The following is a 21666-nucleotide window of genomic DNA, read 5'->3' on the forward strand; positions in this document are numbered from 1 at the left end:
GAAGAAAAAATAACATGTTTACGTGTTGTGGGGACAGTCTTGAGCCTGTTCACAGTTAGACCCACAGCAGAAAACACTCTTTCAGATGGCATGGATGTCCCGGGAATGCAGAGATAACGCCTCGGGAAGCACATTTCATTTGCTTTACACCAGCAAGGATAAATATTCAAAGAGGGCACTTGGCGACATAAATGTGTCTATAGCCCTATTCGCAGAGGATAAGAATTATCTGGAGACCTCATGTGATTTACCTCCCCACATCTGTATTTCATGTGGCCCATTTGCAGGAGATAAGTGAAGCCTGTGATTTTATTTCCAGGATGTGGCTTTGCGTACAGTTTGTATAGCCAATAGTTGTATGGTGTTTAATTGTCATGAAACACAAGAGGCAGACGAGAACACAGGAACAGAGGACCCATTTGCAGACAGTGGGTTAGGGTTAACATGGACTTTAATAAACAATAAAACGAAGACAAAACAAAAACCCACGAGGTAGTAAAACAACAGAACAGCACCGAAATACCCTTGCAGTAGCTCCGGTATTAGTTTTGCTTTGCTGAGCTTAATTTCGCTGCGGTGTAGTCACACCAGGAAGACACTGTCACAGTGTGTTGTGATCGCGATTGTCTAACGTCTACATTTAAAACATTGAATTTGAGCAAGGCTCCCAGTGACACAATCCGTTAGGAGCAGTTAAGCCCTGACAAATGTGGCCTACATTGACCCGTGCAAACCACACACTTTGAGATACTACAGCCACAATAAACATGATGAACATTATGACTGTTTTAAAGGCAGTTGCCATGTCCTATTAATTAGACATCAAAATCTTCATATCAGACTAACAGGAGAAACAACAGATATGCTAAACATCTTTACACATGTACATATGTAGCCTTTGTCATTCACTCTGTTTTATTTACATTGTTTAGATACAGAACTGGATTCATGTGTTTATTCTTTGAGGAAGACGAGTAAACAGCTGCATGGTTGCAACACCAATAGGGGTGCCACACCACATAACAAAAAAGCTCAACAGTTTGTTGGAGTCAGAATTAATCTGTAAACTCTTAATCTGTAAATATATTTAAAGAGATTTCAGCCTTAAAAAAAAAAACAGAGTGTTTTTGTGCCATGAGACTCACCTGAGTTGTGAGATGTACGGCAGACACTGGAGGAATCCTCTCACTTCACTCTCTTCATGTGTCCAGTCTATCAGCTCTACTGGTTTCTTCTCTGTGTGGAGTTTCAGCACTTCTAGGAGGATGGAGCTCTTTCTCTTTGAGAGGTTTATTCTCCAGACTTCAGGAGATGACTGATGATATATTGACTGTAATGCTGGTAGGACACTTTTGCCTGTTTCTCTCTCATAGTTCTTCACATGTGAACACAGATCCAGCAGAAAATCACACTTCCCATAATCAACAGATGACAGCAGCATCTTCACAGTTGTTTCTATGATCTCTTTCTGACAGAGAGCTGCTTGCAGAAACAAATTCTTTATAAATATCTTGCTTTCTTTCCACAGCTCAGATGATTCATTTGGTGCTTCAATAAACCTAAACAGAGCAAACAGGTTTTTGTTAGTGATGACCAAAGACAACAATAGTTTAAATGGCGGCAGCTGGACTCTAAAGTTAGATTTCAATCTAAAAAAATTAAGACATAACATTTTTTACATTTTAAAAACTAATTAACAATAACAACTGATGATGAAGTTATGTCTGACCACCCATCCAGGCTGCTTCATCTGAACTGTTTTGCAAATATGAGCAGAAAAATAGATTTTTTTTATTTAAAGATGCAGGTAATGCAGTTATGTTATTAGACTCTCACCCGAGTAGTGAGATGTACGGCAGACACTGGAGGAATCCTCTCACTTCACTCTCTTCATGTGTCCAGTCTATCAGCTCTACTGGTTTCTTCTCTGTTTGGAGTTTCAGCACTTCTAGGAGGATGGAGCTCTTTCTCTCTGAGAGGTTTATTCTCCAGACTGAAGAAAATAATGGTGTCATGAGTGATAAACATTCACCTTAACATTTGTTTGCTTTCAGTTTCATTATTTCACGTATCTCTTACCATCCACAGGTACAGAGGTTTCTTCACTGGGTTTGCTGGTGATGTGCTCATAGACTGCAGAGACTCTGACTCTATAACAGGTGCTGTGAGGTGTAGTTAGAGTATATTCACATTGAGATGCTTGTGTTTGTACTGAGGACCAGCCCTCCAGTCCTGCTTCTTTATACTCGACCATATAGTGCAGAACTGGACAATCTTCATCCGCCTCAGCTTTTAACCACTCGACTCTGAGAGTGTCTCTGCTCAGTTTAGTAACAGATGGTTGTCCTGGTCTTGCTACAGAAGATGTTTTCAAGGAAACTATCCAGCTAAAATTGCTCATTCTCTGGTTGTAACAAACTGCATATCTGAGCTGATATTCTGTGTCTTGTTCTAAACCAGACAAAACACACTTTCCTTTGAAAGTGTCAGCGTAGACAGTGGTCTGTTTCCACGTGTTTATTTCATCATCCACCACAACTTGATATTCCACTACATATCTCTCAATGTCTTTTTTGTCCAGATGATCACACTTCATGGACACACTGTTGTGTTTTATTTGATCTATCTGAGCAAGATCTGGTTTCACTCCAAACTCGATGTTTCTGCTCACAATCCTCCCTTCATAATAAAACCGTACAGAACATTCAGGAAATCCTTCATCCGGTAGAGATGCAGCAATGAATCTGGTTTGTTCTGCATTCTCATTTGTCTCTTTAGAAGCAATATATACCTGTATGTCAACAAGCACTTTCTGACTGATGTTAACAGGCTTGAACTGGAGTGAATCTGTTTGTGTAATGTGATCAGATTCAATGTGCTGCTTCAGAGCTGTGAGGAATGAATCTTCAACATCTGGTGAGGTGAGAGTGAAACACATCACTCTGGTTATCTGAGGGTGATTTATGATCTGCTGGAACTCTGTCTGTGTTTTCACAACAGTGATGTCTGCAGCTTTACAGTCATTGAGTATCTTCAGCTCAGTGTCTTTATTCTCCAGCCACTGGGAGATGTTCTCTGCATTGAATGGTGATCGCTCGTGTCGCTCTAGAAGATGCTGAATTCTCCTTTCTTCTTCCTCTTCTTTAACTTGAATGTCTTCAGCAATCTCTGTGATTTCTTCCTGAAAATCTGCTTGGTATTTCTGCAGAAGCTCTGAAAACTTAACAAATATATCTTTCAGAGCAGGAAACCAAATAATCACACATAGATTATCAGGGCTCGTCATTAAATCCTGACATGTTCTGATCTGTTTATTCAGATGTTGTAAGACGTTCTCAGCTCTATACATCAAGCCTTTACTGACTCCATTCAGAGCAGCACACACAGACGTCTTGTCCAGTTTCTTCAGAGGGTAAAGCCAGACCTTCAGAGGAACTGCTCTCTCACCTTTAGATCCAAGCAGCTCTGGCAGAGAACTGTAGATCTCCACAGCTTTATCAAAAGACACTGGACTCTTCCAGTCGCCCACATCAATGTACACATTACAAGTGTACAAATTACTATCATCTCTTTCTGTGTTTGTTAAACATGAGAGTATTTCTTGCTCACTGAACGTGGTCATCATCTTCATAATAACATTTTTTATTTCTGTATTTGTCTCTGCACTGATCCTCTTACTATCAAACACAAAGAATGCTTGGGCTCCGTAGCTCACAGCTATGATTACATGTGTAGCTGTGGTTATATTGAGAAGTGATGGAGAAACTCCTTCCTGTAACAGAGTTTGGCTGATCATGTCCAGTCTGGTGGTGGTTTTGTAGTGCAGTGTGACTCTGTCCTGATGCTCAGACTGAACTGGGTGATTCAGAAACGCTGCAGCTCCATTCATTTCTACCTGTCCATGAAGCGCTCTTGATCTTAACACTGAAGACATTTCAAGAGCTTTGAATCTGTCCTGGAGGGAGTCGCCATCCAGAACCTTTACATCAGTTTGAGGCCGAGGCAGAGACACTCTCATAGAGGCAATAATGCCATCCTTCCACAGAAAAGAAGCTAAAAAACAAAAAAACAAAAAAATATTTAATGAAAAAGTATCTTCTTAGTGTTTTTTAATTAATATTAGAGACTCTCAAAACACAAAAATCTTACTTTGACTGTAAGAATCACTTTCAGTGTCATACAACATTCCAATGCACAAGGGACGACCAAGAGCAGCCACTTCAATAATATCAGAGGGGAAAACTGAAAAATCACAAAGAATAAAACATGAAAGAAGTATCTTTAATCATCAGTTGTCTTGCAAAGATGATGTGAATACCTACAATAGTGCATGATATTCACTCACCATTACAATGAATTTCAAATCCTTGACATAAGCGTTTTGCTTGTGAATCCTTTTCTCTTAAGGTCTGAAAATAAATAAGATCAAAATAATTTAATTTAAAATACAATATCAAACATTTTAAGTGGCAAGCGAAAGGGAAACTTTTATAGTTACCGATTTCACTTTAATCAGTTCTGTGGTCAACAATTTGATCGTTTCTTGAAATCCTGTCACTGCACTGGATGTTGTTGGGATCTTACTGTCACTAGATATATTGTAGGGCTAAATAAACAATGTAAAATTACAAACAATAGATAATCAGTAAAAATCATTCGAGTTACAAGGGATGCATCTGGACTTAGACTTTTAGACAGTAATGTTACTACAGGTACAGTTGTAGAATGTTATCATTTAATGACAACGCTAATAAAACTATTCATCAAAATAACTGAAAGCAGTATAATAGCTAAGAAATAGCTGAAGTTCTCTACTCACCTTTATTAGGTTGTGTCTCTGCAGTGCTGGTACAGTGTAGTGTTGTCTGATGTGAGTGTCACAGTAAGACACATCGCAGGTCAAACAGGATTTAACAGCTTTGAGCTTCATGTCAGAGCAGATATCACAGGACACATCTTCAGGTCCAGCATAACAGTGAGATGGAAGAGCAGGACTAAACCCAGCCCGCTTCAGTTCCTCTATCAGTTTAGATAAAGCCACATTAACATTTAACACAGGACGATCTCTGAACCTCTTTCTGCACTGAGGACAAGCGTAACATTCAGCTTGAGTTGGTTTGTTCCAGTAGATCTCAATGCAGTGTTTACAGTAACTGTGTCCACAGGGGATAGAAACTGGATTCTTAAAGATCTCTGTGCACACTGAACATCTGTAGTGATCCTCTGTCAGTAGAGTGGCTGAGAATGTGCTGTGGAAATGGGTAGAAAATGTTCAACTTAATGAATTACAACAATATAAAATATAATAAAGAATAGATGTGCCACTTTTACATTACCTAATATCTGGAGACATTACTTCCGTTCGCAATGAACTATCATGTCTTCGAAATGGCTCCTTAACATTCTTTCCAATACTGTATTGACATTTACAAGAAAACAAACCATTATTATTCATTTATTAACCATTCATTTTCTTTTCAAATAATAATGTTTACACTTATTGAACACAAAACGTTGATGTAATAATCAATTGTTTTAAGGAACATTACACTTTTTTGGAAATATGCTCATTTTCCAACTCCCCAAGAAAAGTTCATAAGTTGAAATTTACCGTTTTGAAATGTATTGTGCATACTCCGGATCTGGCGATTGCACTTTTAGCATCGATCATTAAATCCAGCAAGACCAGTAGCATAGCGTTCAAAATGACCAAAAAGTTGCGATATTTTTCCTATTTAAAACCTGACTCTTCTGTAGTTATATTGTGTACTACGACAGGCGGTAAATGAAAAATTGCAATTTTTTAGGCCGATTTGATTAGGAACTATTCTCCCATTCCGGCGTAATAATCAAGGAACTTTGCTGCCGTAACATGGCAGGCGCAGTGTTATATCGCCAATACTGAAATCGGCAGAATACATTCCAAAACGGCAAAACTCCCCTGTTTTGAAAGGGGGGTGTTCAGGTGTTCTTTGGGGGTGTTCGCAAGTTTGCTGCAAATATCCAGGCAAGACAAGATTAAACATTTACCTGCAAAAGATTACAATCTGCATCTGGAAAACCAAGGGCGCAAACTGTTGTTTTAATGTAGCCGTGAATGTTTTTTGACCACACACGCAAACACCCCAAAATCCTGACTCTTCAACCCAGACACAGCTCTTCGCGGCAGCTGCGGCAGCTTTAACCAATTATTTAAAAACATATTAATAAGTTCTTGCTCTCCCCGAGATGCAAGCACCACCTTGACTGTACAAAACGTTTGGACCGCTACAGAAGCGACAGCTGAGTCTTTGCCACATCGCATGTGAAAAAGAACTTCTAACAGCCGATTAGAAGGCCATGGAGAGTAGAAGAAATTAAATGGGTAATATTTTTTGTTTGGTAGAACACGAATAAAGGCAACTATTAGCCGTCCTGAAACGTTCAGAAATCCAAATAGTGATTCAAGCGAGCGCAAACACAAAATAGCATTCTCTATACCTGAACACCGTTCATCCTGTAGCCTGTAGGGTACATTCATATTTTGCTGCTTGGAGAGCTCCTGATTCCTAACCGGGTTAGACAACGGCGTGGTCTTGTGAACCACAGGGCAATAATTTGGCCTCTGCCATCTGAACTGCATGTCTTGAGACCTTAAAGCTGCCGTGTCCCTTTTCTGGTGCCTGGGAAGCGCGGACTATTGCCTGGCCCTGAGTGAGTTCCTTGCCTCCTGTCCCTGGGGACCTGTCGTCTGTGGTGATTCAACCCATTGTAAAAGGAGTGTAATGTGGCTCATATGAATGTGTTTGCGTCTTTTATTGAATAAAGCTTTGATAATTGTCACTCTAGTGTTTTGTCTCGACTTCCATTTGTACGGTTGTTACAGTATGTTTGTACAAGCATTCCGCCAATTTATGTTTCTGCTGGGTGTTCGACAGCCTCATGTAGAATGTTGTGGAGTAGAAGCCTAATTTTCCCAGAGCAATGCAAGCAAGAAAACAGAAATTAACAGAAATGGGCATTTGACATCTTGAGTTGCGCAGACCGATCAGCATTCAACAGAAGAGAAATTAAAGATCAAACTTCTCCATAAGCTTTTGAATCTTCTTTGAATCAATATATGCCAATAGATATGCTATTTTCGGCAAACACAACAATATAAACTGATGTAGTATCATATACATCATATGTAGTATCATTTTCTGAGGGTAACATCTGTACCTTTCATTGCACATTATATCACAGTTGAGTTATAGAATTTTGCATGAAATACTTATTTGTAAGCCTTGGAAAATATTTCCAATAAATTATCTTCACTTCCACTTTAATGACAGCATTTGTATTAATTACATTTAACTGTAGTGATGATGTAGAAATGTTTATTCATAAACTCAGTCTAATATTTTGTAATCATTTTTGAGTAGGATATTAATTCTAATCATCGTCATATCAGAGCGCAAAATTTACATTTCCTGGACTGTTTCAAGATAATAATAAATAAATACATCCACTAATTTCTACATTGTAATAAGTATTTATTCTATAAGAAGATTGTATTGTTTTCATTTGCCTAATTATGAACACAAATTATTATTGACAAACCCTTTATTATTCCTATGATGGAAGCACACACATTTAGGCCTATAAACTTACACACAATTACACACCTAAGTAAGGGTGAATATAAGCAACTTTTTAGGTTTTTTATGCATTTAGGAGAGTACTGAAACTAAGTTCAAACATTCTACTTTACATCGTTTTTACTTCTTGGGACAGTAAGGTAATATTCCGACTGGCCAATCAAATGTGTTATTTGACTTTCAGTGACATGCTTTTATTTATGTTTATTGGTATTTCACGAGACAAAACGTTTACTGAGATTACCGATTATTCCAATTGAGTGACATGCATTTTAAATAAAAATGTAATAACAAATAATGTATTATTATTATTATGAAGACAATAAGCATATTATTTTAATGGGGGGCGGTAGGGGACCTGGAAAATGGATAGGGGAGTGCTGACCCCCAAAAAAGGTTGAGAACCACTGCTTTAAAGCAACAGGTCATCCAAGAATAACATTTTTGCCATAATTTATGCACCCTTGTGCTATTTTAGGTGTATATGTCTTCTGGAGAACATGTTTGGATTTATAATAACAACAATACATTTGTGAGGAAAAATTATTAATATTTTGAGGTAATTTGTATTGCATCAAAATGGCTGCACAAACAGGCTCAACAAATCTAAGTTTTTGAATCTCCTTTGTAATACAGACCCAGGATTTGAATTATTACACCAAATGTGTTTGCCATGAGACATGTACACCTAGAATAGCATGAGGGTCAGTAAATTACGGCAATAATCATTTAAACAAACAAAATGACAAAATTATATAATAAACTTTGTTAATTAAATAAACATTTTCTTACACTCTATTTTGTGCACTTTTCTGAAACTGTATTGGTCGGTCAATTGACTGATCACTTTGTAGAGATGTGCAGGAGGGGGCCGGAGATGTTGCTTCATCTGGTCTCAGCCTTTAATAGAAAGAGAGAGAGAGGTTCATATTAAAAGAAAAAAAATTTGAAACAAATAAAATTGTATAACAAACTTTGTAAATTCAATAAAATAAATATTCTCTTACACTCTATTTTGTGCACTTTTCTGAAACTGTATATGTCGATCGATGGACTGATCGCTTTGTAGAGATGTACAGGAGGGGGCAGGAGATGTTGTTTCATCTGGTCTCAATCTTTAATAGAAAGAGAGAGAGAGATTCATATTAAAAGAAAACAACAAAAAGACAAAAAATTAAAACGAATAAAATTTTATGATAAACTTTGTAAATTCAATAAAATAAATATTCTCTTACACTCTATTTTGTGTACATTTCTGAAACTGTATTGGTCGGTCAATTGACTGATCGCTTTGTAGAGATGTGCAGGAGGGGGCCGGAGATGTTGCTTCATCTGGTCTCACCCTTTAATAGAAAGAGAGAGAGAGATTCATATTAAAAGAAAAAAAAATTGAAACAAATAAAATTGTACAATAAACTTTTTTAAATTAAATTAAATAAATATTTCTTACACTCTATTTTGTGCACTTTTCTGAAACTGTATTGGTCGGTCAATTGACTGATCACTTTGTAGAGATGTGCAGGAGAGGGCTGGAGATGTTGTTTCATCTGGTCTCAGCCTTTAATAGAAAGAGAGAGAGAGATTCATATTAAAAGAAAACAAAAAAAAAATTGAAACAAATAAACAAATAAAATTTTATGATAAACTTTGTAAATTCAATAAAATAAATATTCTCTTACACTCTATTTTGTGTACATTTCTGAAACTGTATTGGTCGGTCAATTGACTGATCACTTTGTAGAGATGTGCAGGAGGGGGCCGGAGATGTTGTTTCATCTGGTCTCAGCCTTTAATAGAAAGAGAGAGAGAGATTCATATAAAAAAACAACATTTTTTTTTTTAAACTAATAAAATTGTATAACAAACTTTGTTAATTCAATAAAATAAATATTCTCTTACACTCTATTTTGTGCACTTTTCTGAAACTGAATTGGTCGGTCAATTGACTGATCGCTTTGTAGAGATGTGCAGGAGGGGGCCGGAGATGTTGCTTCATCTGGTCTCAGCCTTTAATAGAAAGAGAGAGAGAGATTCATATTAAAAGAAAAAAAAAACAAACAAAAAAATTGAAACAAATAAAATTTTATGATAAACTTCGTAAATTCAATAAAATAAATATTCTCTTACACTCTATTTTGTGCACTTTTCTGAAACTGAATTGGTCGGTCAATTGACTGATCACTTTGTAGAGATGTACAGGAGGGGGCAGGAGATGTTGTTTCATCTGGTCTCAGCCTTTAATAGAAAGAGAGAGAGAGATTCATATTAAAAGAAAACAAAAACAAAAATTGAAACAAATAAAATTTTATGATAAACTTTGTAAATTCAATAAAATAAATATTCTCTTACACTCTATTTTGTGTACATTTCTGAAACTGTATTGGTCGGTCAATTGACTGATCGCTTTGTAGAGATGTGCAGGAGGGGGCCGGAGATGTTGCTTCATCTGGTCTCAGCCTTTAATAGAAAGAGAGAGAGAGGTTCATATTAAAAGAAAACAAAAACAAAAACAAAAATTGAAACAAATAAAATTTTATGATAAACTTTGTAAATTCAATAAAATAAATATTCTCTTACACTCTATTTTGTGTACATTTCTGAAACTGTATTGGTCGGTCAATTGACTGATCGCTTTGTAGAGATGTGCAGGAGGGGGCCGGAGATGTTGCTTCATCTGGTCTCACCCTTTAATAGAAAGAGAGAGAGAGATTCATATTAAAAGAAAAAAAAATTGAAACAAATAAAATTGTACAATAAACTTTTTTAAATTAAATTAAATAAATATTTCTTACACTCTATTTTGTGCACTTTTCTGAAACTGTATTGGTCGGTCAATTGACTGATCACTTTGTAGAGATGTGCAGGAGAGGGCTCGAGATGTTGTTTCATCTGGTCTCAGCCTTTAATAGAAAGAGAGAGAGAGATTCATATTAAAAGAAAACAAAAAAAAATTTGAAACAAATAAACAAATAAAATTTTATGATAAACTTTGTAAATTCAATAAAATAAATATTCTCTTACACTCTATTTTGTGCACTTTTCTGAAACTGTATTGGTCGGTCAATTGACTGATCACTTTGTAGAGATGTACAGGAGGGGGCAGGAGATGTTGTTTCATCTGGTCTCAGCCTTTAATAGAAAGAGCAAGAAACTGATATCAAATAGAAATGCAGCAATAAAACAATTCTAGCCTGTACTTATTTTTTTACAATTTTAAAAGTATGTATAATGTCCCTTCTCATGTCACTTTCTCATTAAGATGAACAGCAACATTCAGTGCAAAATTAATTTGACATAAAAAAAAATATTTACATGTAAAGATTTTCATACAGCCAAGGATTCCTAATAAGAAAACCCTTAAAATTTGATTGAATATTAGAGTGGGGTTGGATAAATCCAGTATGTAACAAGACTAAATAAAAAAGCAAGTTTGGTGCCACTTAAATGCTGTCTGTGCCGTTGATTGAGACATTTTCCCTCATTCATGTGAACGAGTCGGAAAGCTCTGACAATACAATTTATATGATTGTTAAACGCAAGAGCGCAACTTTGGTCTGAGAAGTGGGGGTGGGACACAAAATGGGGGAAATGTTTTTGATTAGAATTCCATTTCCTGCATTTACAAACTTTGGTGATACAAAATCCATGAAATAATGTTTTTTATCACAAACTCAAAATACCTCTGCTTTGCATCATTTTGATTGTTCAAATTGATTAAACCATGAAGCCACGCAGTGTTTTTATTGTGTAGCAAAAGTTTTATAAAGGGGGAAAATGCGATTATTGACTGAGAAACTTGAGGAAAAATAATGTCCTGTAAACCTGAATCCGCAGTCGGGAGGAGACGAACAGGATGATTTTCTAAACTGCTTAATGAGGTTTAACATACCTAAAAAACTACCAGGGAAGCCCACATCTCTGTCAAGCCTTGTCATAAACACTAGCTGCTGTTTCAAGAAAGAGTCTAATCGTCCATTATAAGAAAACAGCTTAACATAGCCTACCGAAACAACGACTACTCAAAACTACATTTCTATTAAACGTTAATTGTAGTAAATACTATTTATTGTTTAAAAACAAGCACTTATTTCTGGGATAACAACAGTCTCACATTAAGCTTGTTTATTCTGAAGAAACCACAAAGTGGATCAAGGCAGCCAAACTGAACCTTTCAACTTTTCTGTGCCCATGTTTATGGTTGATATCAGTGATAAACAAAATGTATTTCATTTGTTTTTTTGGGTTTTTTTTGTGACGTTAAGCCGTTTCCTTATAATGGATTTTGGAAAAGAAATGCTTTTCACAAGTTTTTTCACTTTATCTGTTTAATAAGGGCTCGTTCTTTTAACAGAAGCAAGTGTTTATAACAAGTAAGGTTTGACAGAAATTCAAGTTTGACAGGAATGAACAACCAAAACCACTCCATGGAAAGCCTTTCACCTTGACCTAAAAACTCGTAACGGCCAATGCTACCGCCGCCGCTTCAACGTATTGGACGAAATGCAGGCAAGGAGACTAGACGCTGTTATATGATTGGCTGAGGTGTCTCTCATGATCCATGTTAGCCTTTATGCTCCAAATGTAAGTATTACAGACCCATACATCTCCCTATAATAAGACAACCTTTGGTACTACCAGCAAAAACAAACTCAGCATGGAGAGAGAAACGTATGCGTTCTGTAGCTGGAAATACTACAGTTAACATATGAAAACGTTTTAAGTTAAAATGTCAAAGAGTTTCATTATTATTATTATTATTTATGACAGGCTTTATTATGGAATAAGCACAAATAATGTATTCAAATAATTAAAGACAGGATTAATTTAGTTTGTTGTGAGATAGAGTGTGCACTTCCCAATAAAGTTTAGGCACGAGAAGGCAAAAGAGGTTATTTCGTTTTTTGAGGGATGGGGGGGCAACGTTAGTAATAAAACAAATTACTTTTGAAATAAAGTAATCGGTAATTTAATTACATTTCCAGAGTAACTTGCCCAAGACTGATCATAGTGTAAGACAGTTATAATGCTTCGTGCTCTCAAGAAAGCACTAAAACCTTATAGCATCGGTCAGTCTGATCTCTAGACATCAGTCGGTCATGTTTCTTACTTTGACTGCATGTTTAGGCATATAATTATACTTGGGCCTGTTCATTATACACACTGTATGTTTTTAAGATAATGCACATATAATGTAGCTTAGAAGGCTCTCTGTAAATGTACTTCATCTGTTGATATATTCAACACCTTTTCTTCTTTAATACAACATAGTGAGCATTTAGTTGTAGCTAGATAGTTAAAAAGGTAAACTGAACACAACACAACATCTTTGAATTTTTGTGTCCATGCTTTTCTCACATTGTTTTTAATAATTTAGTAATTGTTTTTTTATTGAGTATATAGTTCTTTAATGTCATCCACTGGTGTTCTGAGGCTCTTTTTTAAAAGTATCGATTTAGGCACTGGTTTCGAGAAAACCCAAACAATACCCGACCCTATATAAATGAGATGCAAGATAAAATATTATAAATTAAACAGATAATTAGTTTCACAATCAACGTGAAATGCAAGTTCCTTCTTTAAGATGAAGTTCCTTTAAACATTGTGTTGTTAAAATGTTTGCTAACATTGTACCTTTTATTTCTTCTTTTGCGTGGAGTTCTGTCTCTTAGTTGCTGTTTTGGTTGATGTATTGACTGGTCATTTTGAGGCAGGTAGGAGGGGGCTGGAGATATTTCTTCAACTGGTTTAATCCTAAGTGAAAAAAATACTATTTAAACACATTGACTCCTCATAACACGTCTCTTTCATATATATGATGTAAGCCACTGAGAGATCTGAGGCACCAGTGCTTATAATCATAGGAAAAATGTGTATATTTTTAACAAAAACGTAGATATTTTGATAAATTTAGGAAAGCAAACGGTTCTTGGGCACCTTTGACTATCATTTAAAATTTTCCAACTATGGTAGTCAATGATGCCTCAGAACTGTTGGTTGCAAACATTCTTCCAAATATCTTTCTCTGTGTTCAACAGAACAAAGAAATATATACAGATTTTGAACAGTTACTGAAGAGTAATTCATGACAGAATTTTCATTTTTGGGTGAACTAGTGAAATCCTCTTACTGTTCACAGTCCATGTTCTCCATGTCCTCTTCTGTGTTTTCTGTGTCCATATTCACACTTAACAGTTACATATATATTCTGGGATACATTTAAACACACACACACACACACACACAGATAAAATAGGAAATAGAGGAGAACAAGTCAAGAAGATAAACCAGAGGATATTTAATCATCAACTTTTAACTTAAAAATAAATACAAGAAGACTTGTGTTATTGCACATGGGAAATAAGCAAATTACTACATTTGGTAGTGTTTATTCTCACATTCCTTTCTAAGGACATTTCAGGAAATACTGTCCAGATATTATATAGATGATATATTTATTTCTCGGAAATAAATCCCAACATCATTGTTAAACAATTTAACTTTCATTTGTTTTTCAATGCTCACATAACGTTAATCTACGTCACCTCACTGGTTCCGTTAGTTTCCGTGTCAACCGGTGGGCTTGAGAAATGTATTTAACTAAAATGTCTAAAGTCACATTTAAAGTATCAAAGAGAAATATTATAACTTTTGAATAATTTCAACTTTGAAATGAAAACGTGAGCTTATATCGTTCTCAATAAAGTGTTGACGTCACTTACCTTAACAGTCGACTTTCACTTTCGCTTCGTATCATGTTGTTGGGAAGTTCTCTACATATATCAATGCGTCGTTTTTTTGACACTTCTGTTGTCTGCTTAATGATCTTCAGTTAACAAAGTTAAGTATAAAACTATATCCGTATAATTTAAGAGCGTTTATCGTCGCACTTTTTGTCTTAAGATCAAAACGAACCTCCCTCGTGAAGAAGGATTCGTCCTCGTCCTCGTCGTCTTCCTTTTCTTCTTCTTCTTTGGTTTTTGGCGCACCCTTTCTTTTTTCAATGGCGGTTGGCAAACCAGCTTTTGATGCATATCCGCCACCTACTGGAATGGAGTGTGAAGATCTGTGTATCAAACGTGACTCTCTCATAAACCTTAATAAAATAGGGTATATTTTATTCTTTCTGTGACCTAAAAAAATTCTTTAATTGTTAGTTTAACTTTCAATTCTTTGAGTTCTTCGATAAATTGAGCTCTCTCACTACGATATGCCTCACAATATATTAACACGTGCTCCACTGTTTCTGTCACCCCAAAGTGCTCACACCCGCTTGTCTCACTTTTCCCTATCATGTGCAAATGTTGGTTTAGTCTGGTGTGCCCAATACGTAGACTAGATATAATAGTGTCATCTCTTCTGGTTCCATATTTACTCCTTTCACTCCCTACCTTGTCTTGGATACTAAAAAGGTGTCTTCCCTTTAACTCCTTATTCCATTTCTCTTGCCGTATTCTTAAAGCAGCTTTCTTTATTATACACTTCGCTTCAGCTTTGCTTAACGGTATCTTAATATCAACATTTTATCCACAGACTCATTCCTTTCCACTCCTATGTGAGCTGGTACCCAAATAAATATAATATATGTATCTAGCAGATTAATTCTGTGTAGGATCTGTAATATGTCATATAGGATGTCTTGTCTAGCATTTGATTTACCACTTTTTAAACTGCACAATACTGAAAAAGAATCCGAGCATATGACTTCATTTTTTATATTTGATTCTTCCACCCACATCATTGCCATTAATATTGCCACTAGTTCTGTTGTAAATACTGAAACATCATTGGAGAACTTTTTATCAATTTATGACCCATATGAGGTATATATATACAGCTGCTGCTGTATTTCCTGCTTCTGGATTTTTGAACCCGTCTGTATATATCTCGACACTATCATTATACTTCTGGTTCAAATAATTGGTCACTGCTGTTTCCAAAGGTAAACACCTGTTCTTATCATTCTTTATGCATTTCAATTGGAAATCCACACAAGGCTTTCTGTATAGCCAAGTGGGTATTAATGACGTGACTACCGTATTTCTCATGACAATACCATCTATACCTATATCCTTTCATCTTTATCACCATTCCACCCAAAACTATTAAAACTAGTATACTCATGCTCCCAACACTTCCTTAACTGGATGAGAATCTATGTATCCACTTAAAGAGACAGCAGTATGACATTTTAAGTTTGGTTCTGCGGATTTCTAAAGGCATTTCGGCCATTTCAATCTGCAAGGCTGAAATTAGAGACGTTCTAAATGCTATTTTTCTAATTATGCTATTCTTAGTGCCTGAGATTGTGCTCCATTCACTTTCTTTAGTAGGTATGACGCTGCTGAGGTGTATACCATGCCACCATAGTCTATAATTGGCCTTATCATTGCACAGTATATTCTCTTCAGAGAGTAACGAGTTGCACCCCAGTCTACTCATGCAAGACACCGGAGAACGTTAATTCATTTTTTACATTTCTCTACTACTTTCTTGATGTGAGATGCAAACTTTAGTCTTGAATCCAACCAGAACCCATACAACCTAATTTCTGATACCTGCTCTAAATACATTGTCATTTGAGTTTAATACTTGGTCATTTCTTTTTCTTTGAAAAACATATTATTTTTGTTTTCTCTATAGACATCCTAAAGCTCCATTTGGTAGCCCACTTCTCCACTTCTTTGATTTCTTTCTGCGTACAGCTTACCACATTGGCCATATTTCTTCCTCTTTTCCACAGAGCACCGTCATCTGCATACAGAGATTTACCACTACCGTGTCCAACTTTTGAAAATATATCATTAATCATGATATGAAATAATACTGGGCTACACACACTACCTCATGGTGTTTCATTTTCAATAGCATAAGTCCTGAAATAACTTGTCCCAACTCTCACTTGAATAGTCCTATTGAGTAAAAAATCCATTTATACATTTTCCTCTGGACTCATTCGCCGCCAGCCTCTTTTAAAAAAAGTTGCCAGCCTTTGCCAGCGTTTTTTTAACATTTTCACCCAACTTTAATGGCTCACAGTAAATTTTCTGTAAAGAATATATGGACAAACAATATGTCAAATGAAAGAACAGAACCGCTAAAACATATACGTTCTAGGTTCTGGGATTCTGTACTTTTTCCCAAAGGTGTGTAATAGCACCACCTGCTGTACAACAGTACAAACACTGATTGCCGTAAAAACTCGTCTTTGGCGAGGAAAGAGTAAATAACCACCTTATCTAACTTTATTAGAAGCCCCTCTCTCCATTGGATGTGATAAGCCTTTTCCAGATCAAAGAACACTCCAATTAGCACCTCTTTATTTACCATTGCTTTCTGATATCTGATTGTAAACATATAACTGAGTCCATAGTGTTTTGTCCTTTTCTGAAACCGCTTTTGTGAGGGCAAAGAATGCTCTCCTTTTTTATTGTATATTTTAACCTGACTACCACCATTCTTCCATTCATTTAAGTTTGCTCTTAATGCGATTGGCCGGTAAGTGGCTAAAGAACGATTTTTACCGACCTTAGCGATAGGAATGATCACTCCATGCTTGCATGAATAAGGAAGTTTACCTAGTTCCCATATCTTATTGAAAACTTGTACAATAACACTCAGTGACACATCTGAAAGGTGTTTTTCATTTCATAGCAGATATCGTCTTTCCCTGGGAATGTTTGCCTAACCCCTTGCAGTGCCTGTTTCAACTCATAAATGGTGAAATCTTCATCCAGTACGTCACCGTGAGGCATTCTTTGGATCAGTATATTAGGATTCTCACTCATACTTTGGCCTCTCCGCATTCTCATATATCTCATTCTCTGATATGTTACTGTTACTATGACCCTTTACAAAGGCTTCTGCTAGCTCCCCTTCCTTCTCTTCATTAGTTATGACACACTTATCTCCTTTAAGTAAAGCTGGGACACCTTTATCCATTTGGATCCCTCCCATCTTTCTAATCATACTCCACAATTCTCCAATGTCAGTACTCTCGCCAATTTCATCACAAAATTTCCTCCAGTAATTTCTTTTATTTACCCTAATTACTCTTCTCACAACTGCCTGTGCTCTTTTATATGCTATTAAGTCATCAAATGAGTATGTTAGTTTTACCTTTTTTAATGCTTTATTTATAATTTTAATTACTTCACTACATTTGGCGCACCCTTCATTCATGACGCTGTACGTTGCTGTTCTTCTCCTTTGTCCTGTTCTATGGCCGATCACTCCTCTGGAGTCTTACCGCGACCTACTGTATATCTTGGGTGATGAATCTGTATTATTCTGGTATTGTTTTTTTATTCGGAGACATGAAGCCCCCCTAACCCAAGAGGATCATTGCCTGTGATTCAGATGGCGCTGCGTCTCCAGCTCCTCCATCTTCCAAACTAGGCTCCTCAGCCTCCAGGATGAAAAGAAGCATCCCATTCTCCAAGCACTTATCCTATCCTCTAATCCTGTACTTTTTAAAAAGGTTAACAGAGCCCTTTATGTCCGATAATCACTCAATCCCTTACCTAAAATGGCCACTCACCTGTCTATCTTTAACATTACTAAGAAGACTATATCGTGCTTCTTCATACCTATTACATTTAAACAATACATGTTCCACTGTTTCTAACACATTACAGTATTAAAAAAAAACATTTTCATGCTTCCCTAATCTTGCACTTGTAGAATTTAAACCTGTATGTCCTAATCTAAGCCTGGAAATCATTACTTCTTCCTTCCTACATCTCCCATAACAAAATTGCCTTTTTCCTACTTTTTTCCAAAATTGTAAAACCATCTCCCTTTACTGCTATCATCCCACCTACCTGCCCTGTACCTATTAACTCCCTTTTAATTACTGTTTTAGCTTCTCTTCTCCCCAAATGTATCCTGATATCCACCAACTCTTTCTGTAATGCCTTCTTTGCTAATTTATCAGCAGTTTCATTCACTGCAATCCCTATATGTACTGGAATCCAACAAAAGTGAACTGTAAAACCCTCTGCCTTTAATCTGTACAATAATGTATATGTTTCCACCAATAAATCTTCTCTTTCTGATTTTGTAGACATTATTCTTTTAAGAGCTGATACGAGTCTGAGCAAGTCACATTCCTGCTTGGCTTGACCTGTTCAATCCACTGTAGCCATTTTATTATAGCGATTCATTCTGAAGAGTATACTGACAGTTTATCTCTAATTCTTAAGCTTATTCCTATTTTAAGATTCTGAATACAGTTTAATTACTGTTACTGTAACCTTCTCCTCTCTCCAGGTTCTGGAAAGTTCCGTACTGACACACCATCTAATGGCAAATTGGGGCAGATGTTTTCTTTCACTAAACCACAATCCTTGACCTATTTTTTATATATTCATCGAAAACTGTTTCCTTCTTTTATATATTCCCAGCAATCCTTTAATGAAATAAACAGGAACAGGAACAAAAAAGACCCCAATTCACAAACATCAGTTATTCAACAATTTTATTTTTTCATGTATGTCCACATGAGCCTCGCTTATGAATTTACAGGATTAAGACAAACGTTTCTGTGTACAACTGCATATGCTGATCGAAGCACATCCATAAAAATGTTGTTTTGTTCCATTTATTGATTCTTTTTAGTCATGGACTCCGTTTTTCATACAGTATTTATAGTCTAGGCATAGATCCTACATTCACACTAACACATAAATATTTCTGTATTATTGATGTGAAGTGACGTATTACAACAAAAATATAAATGTACATAAAATACAGCTTTTCCACCCATTGACCAAAAGATAGCGCTATTGTGCACCTTTTTGAAAAGGTTCGAGTAACGAACCATTTTATGAGACACTTGATGGGAAAGCCTCAATGCTTCACCAAACTTTATTTCACCATCACTACAAAGAGGTATGCAATCCACAGAATAATACAAAACAACACGAGCAAAAACATCCACGGAACACGACCTTGCATCATGTTCTGGATACGAATCATGAGACTTTTTGCTCGGGTCTCGCGAGATATTGCGGAAAGCTTTCCAGTGTATGTTAAACTACTTTATTTTTTATTGATTCTATGTTTGGCTAACATGCGTTTTTCTTTACTTTTTCTTTTTTGATACAATACATATAAAGTGCTATACAAATAAATCTGACTTGACTATATAATTACATATTCCATATAATTCGTAGTAAAACGTAGTGTTACATATTTTATTACTGAAACTCTAGAATTATGTATTTTGTAAAACTGCTTTTTATGTCATAATCAGAAACCCCACATTAATTAACGTTATATGTTTGCACTTGCTAAGTGTCCCATCAGGTTCAGAAATACTCACTTGGGATCTTCACGCCCACTAGAACACTAGTGCCAAAAACAGGAAATACGTCATGAAAGTAATCAATTGGTCAAGTGCAAAGACCGCAAGTGGGGATATTTGGACGCAGCCTACTCTTCTGAAATTCATATACTAGATGGTTGAGTGCATAGTGCATAGTTTAAGTGTATGTCATTTGGGACACAGCCACAGTATCCGGATGATGAGGTAAAGCCACGTGTGGAGACATGTGGCTTTTGTTGTCACTTTGCGCCGCGTGTCCTCCTGTCAACTCGCTCATCCACACTCTCCTGTTTTCCGTAATCATGCCCTTAGTGTTTAATGTCTGTCACCTCCCTTTTGTAATTATGCCTCGTTAGTTGCCACCTACTTAAATCCTTTTGTTTATTGTCATTAAATTTATGTCAAGATGTCATTCAGTAGTGTAGATTAGTGATGGGCGTCGTGAAACAATGAAACAGTTGAATCAAATGTGCCAAATCGTTTCGAGGCTTCGAATAATTCCGACACCCGTCTCCACGGTGACACCTAGTGGTCATTTGAGCGTGGTGCTCTAAGACACTTATATCACAACTAATTAGACAATCGCTGACGGATTACTATCTTTATCTTCGTGAGTGCGCTTGATTGGCATAATGTAGTCGAAGGTTCGAACCGTGGTTAAAGCGTCGTTAAATCCTTCATACTATTATTTCTTTATTATGCTTTTTCCATTTCGACTTAAGAGCAGCAGATGTTTTTGCTACACATATGCCCATCCCATAAATGAAGGTGGTAGGAGTGTATGTGTTTCAACATTGATAAGTGTTACGATTAACCATCACCTTTGACTTTTACACATCTTTTATGTTGGATAATTTGACATTTGACATATGGCTCTGTTTGGTAGGTAACATTTGTCTATGTTTCCCAATAAATGATTACTTTCAGATCAACACCCCCTAGTGGAGAAATATTGTCGAGTCTTGAAACGGTTCGAAACCGTAATGACGTTACAAAGCCTCGTTTGCTATAAAACACAAGATTTAGCCGATTAGATACACGCTTCGATACAAAAGATTCGATACAAAAGATTCGAAACAAAAGATTCGATACAAAAGATTCGATACGGGTTTCGAAGCTTCATAGCCTGTTTCGAAAGTGCCCATAACTAGTGTCGAATAGTCATGTCATAGTGTGATTTTCACTCGAGTGAAAATTCCATAGTCTAAGCATTGCTTGTTTATTTTATTATTTTTTGAAGTATACGTTTTCTGGCTCTTCGGTATTTTCTGTGGGTTTTGTGATTATATTTTAAATAAATAGATGTGTTAACCCTTTCCGTCTGCGCTTGGGTTTTGTAATGGTTCCGTGACCAAATTTGTGTTTGAGACTGATTATTAAATTAAATGCAAAGTGTTAATATAAACTGCTTTTTGATGTATTACAAGATAACAGACTTAAAAAAGTCTTTATTTGGGACAGGGCCGGTGGGCCACAAACATTTCTCGAGCCCAAAGCAGTGCTGTTCATTCACTTTGCACAGCATTTAAAAGCATTATAATTTCCTTAAAATGCATAAAAATGTCACCATGCAGCCTAGGATCTATGCTGGATTCTGTTAACTAAACAGAATTATTACGAATGCTACATATTTAGTTAGATTGAAAACATACAATTGAACTCTGTTGTAACACAACTGTGTCTGGTAGAGTATGTTACGTTGTGGACTTCGAGCTTCAGCAC

General features: G+C 36.2%; 1 protein-coding gene across 7 annotated transcripts in view; it reads right to left on the minus strand.

The window, feature by feature from the left end:
* Nucleotides 1–14556, minus strand: part of si:ch211-281l24.3 (uncharacterized) — a 40840-nt gene extending 26284 nt beyond the window's left edge. For 3 of the 7 annotated variants that reach the window (XM_056756471.1, XM_056756467.1, XM_056756464.1), the window contains exons 1-22: nucleotides 14339–14556; nucleotides 13747–13824; nucleotides 13251–13370; nucleotides 10641–10748; nucleotides 10412–10519; nucleotides 10197–10304; nucleotides 9969–10076; nucleotides 9747–9854; nucleotides 9519–9626; nucleotides 9299–9406; nucleotides 9070–9177; nucleotides 8855–8962; nucleotides 8627–8734; nucleotides 8412–8519; nucleotides 5337–5414; nucleotides 4820–5249; nucleotides 4499–4606; nucleotides 4346–4409; nucleotides 4150–4242; nucleotides 2080–4053; nucleotides 1837–1993; nucleotides 1146–1559 (exon numbers count right to left, since the gene is read on the minus strand). In XM_056756471.1, coding sequence (XP_056612449.1) covers nucleotides 1146–1559; nucleotides 1837–1993; nucleotides 2080–4053; nucleotides 4150–4242; nucleotides 4346–4409; nucleotides 4499–4606; nucleotides 4820–5249; nucleotides 5337–5414; nucleotides 8412–8519; nucleotides 8627–8734; nucleotides 8855–8962; nucleotides 9070–9177; nucleotides 9299–9406; nucleotides 9519–9626; nucleotides 9747–9854; nucleotides 9969–10076; nucleotides 10197–10304; nucleotides 10412–10519; nucleotides 10641–10748; nucleotides 13251–13370; nucleotides 13747–13796 — 4676 coding nt within the window. In that variant the 5' untranslated portion in view covers nucleotides 13797–13824; nucleotides 14339–14556. The remainder of the gene's footprint in view (nucleotides 1–1145; nucleotides 1560–1836; nucleotides 1994–2079; nucleotides 4054–4149; nucleotides 4243–4345; nucleotides 4410–4498; nucleotides 4607–4819; nucleotides 5250–5336; nucleotides 5415–8411; nucleotides 8520–8626; nucleotides 8735–8854; nucleotides 8963–9069; nucleotides 9178–9298; nucleotides 9407–9518; nucleotides 9627–9746; nucleotides 9855–9968; nucleotides 10077–10196; nucleotides 10305–10411; nucleotides 10520–10640; nucleotides 10749–13250; nucleotides 13371–13746; nucleotides 13825–14338) is intronic. The other 4 variants (XM_056756468.1, XM_056756465.1, XM_056756466.1 and 1 more) reach the window with 4 other exon arrangements.
* Nucleotides 14557–21666: the final 7110 nt, after the last annotated feature.

This window comes from Triplophysa dalaica, chromosome 9, assembly GCF_015846415.1.
Source record: "Triplophysa dalaica isolate WHDGS20190420 chromosome 9, ASM1584641v1, whole genome shotgun sequence".
In the NCBI taxonomy this organism is placed as follows: Eukaryota; Metazoa; Chordata; class Actinopteri; order Cypriniformes; family Nemacheilidae; genus Triplophysa; species Triplophysa dalaica.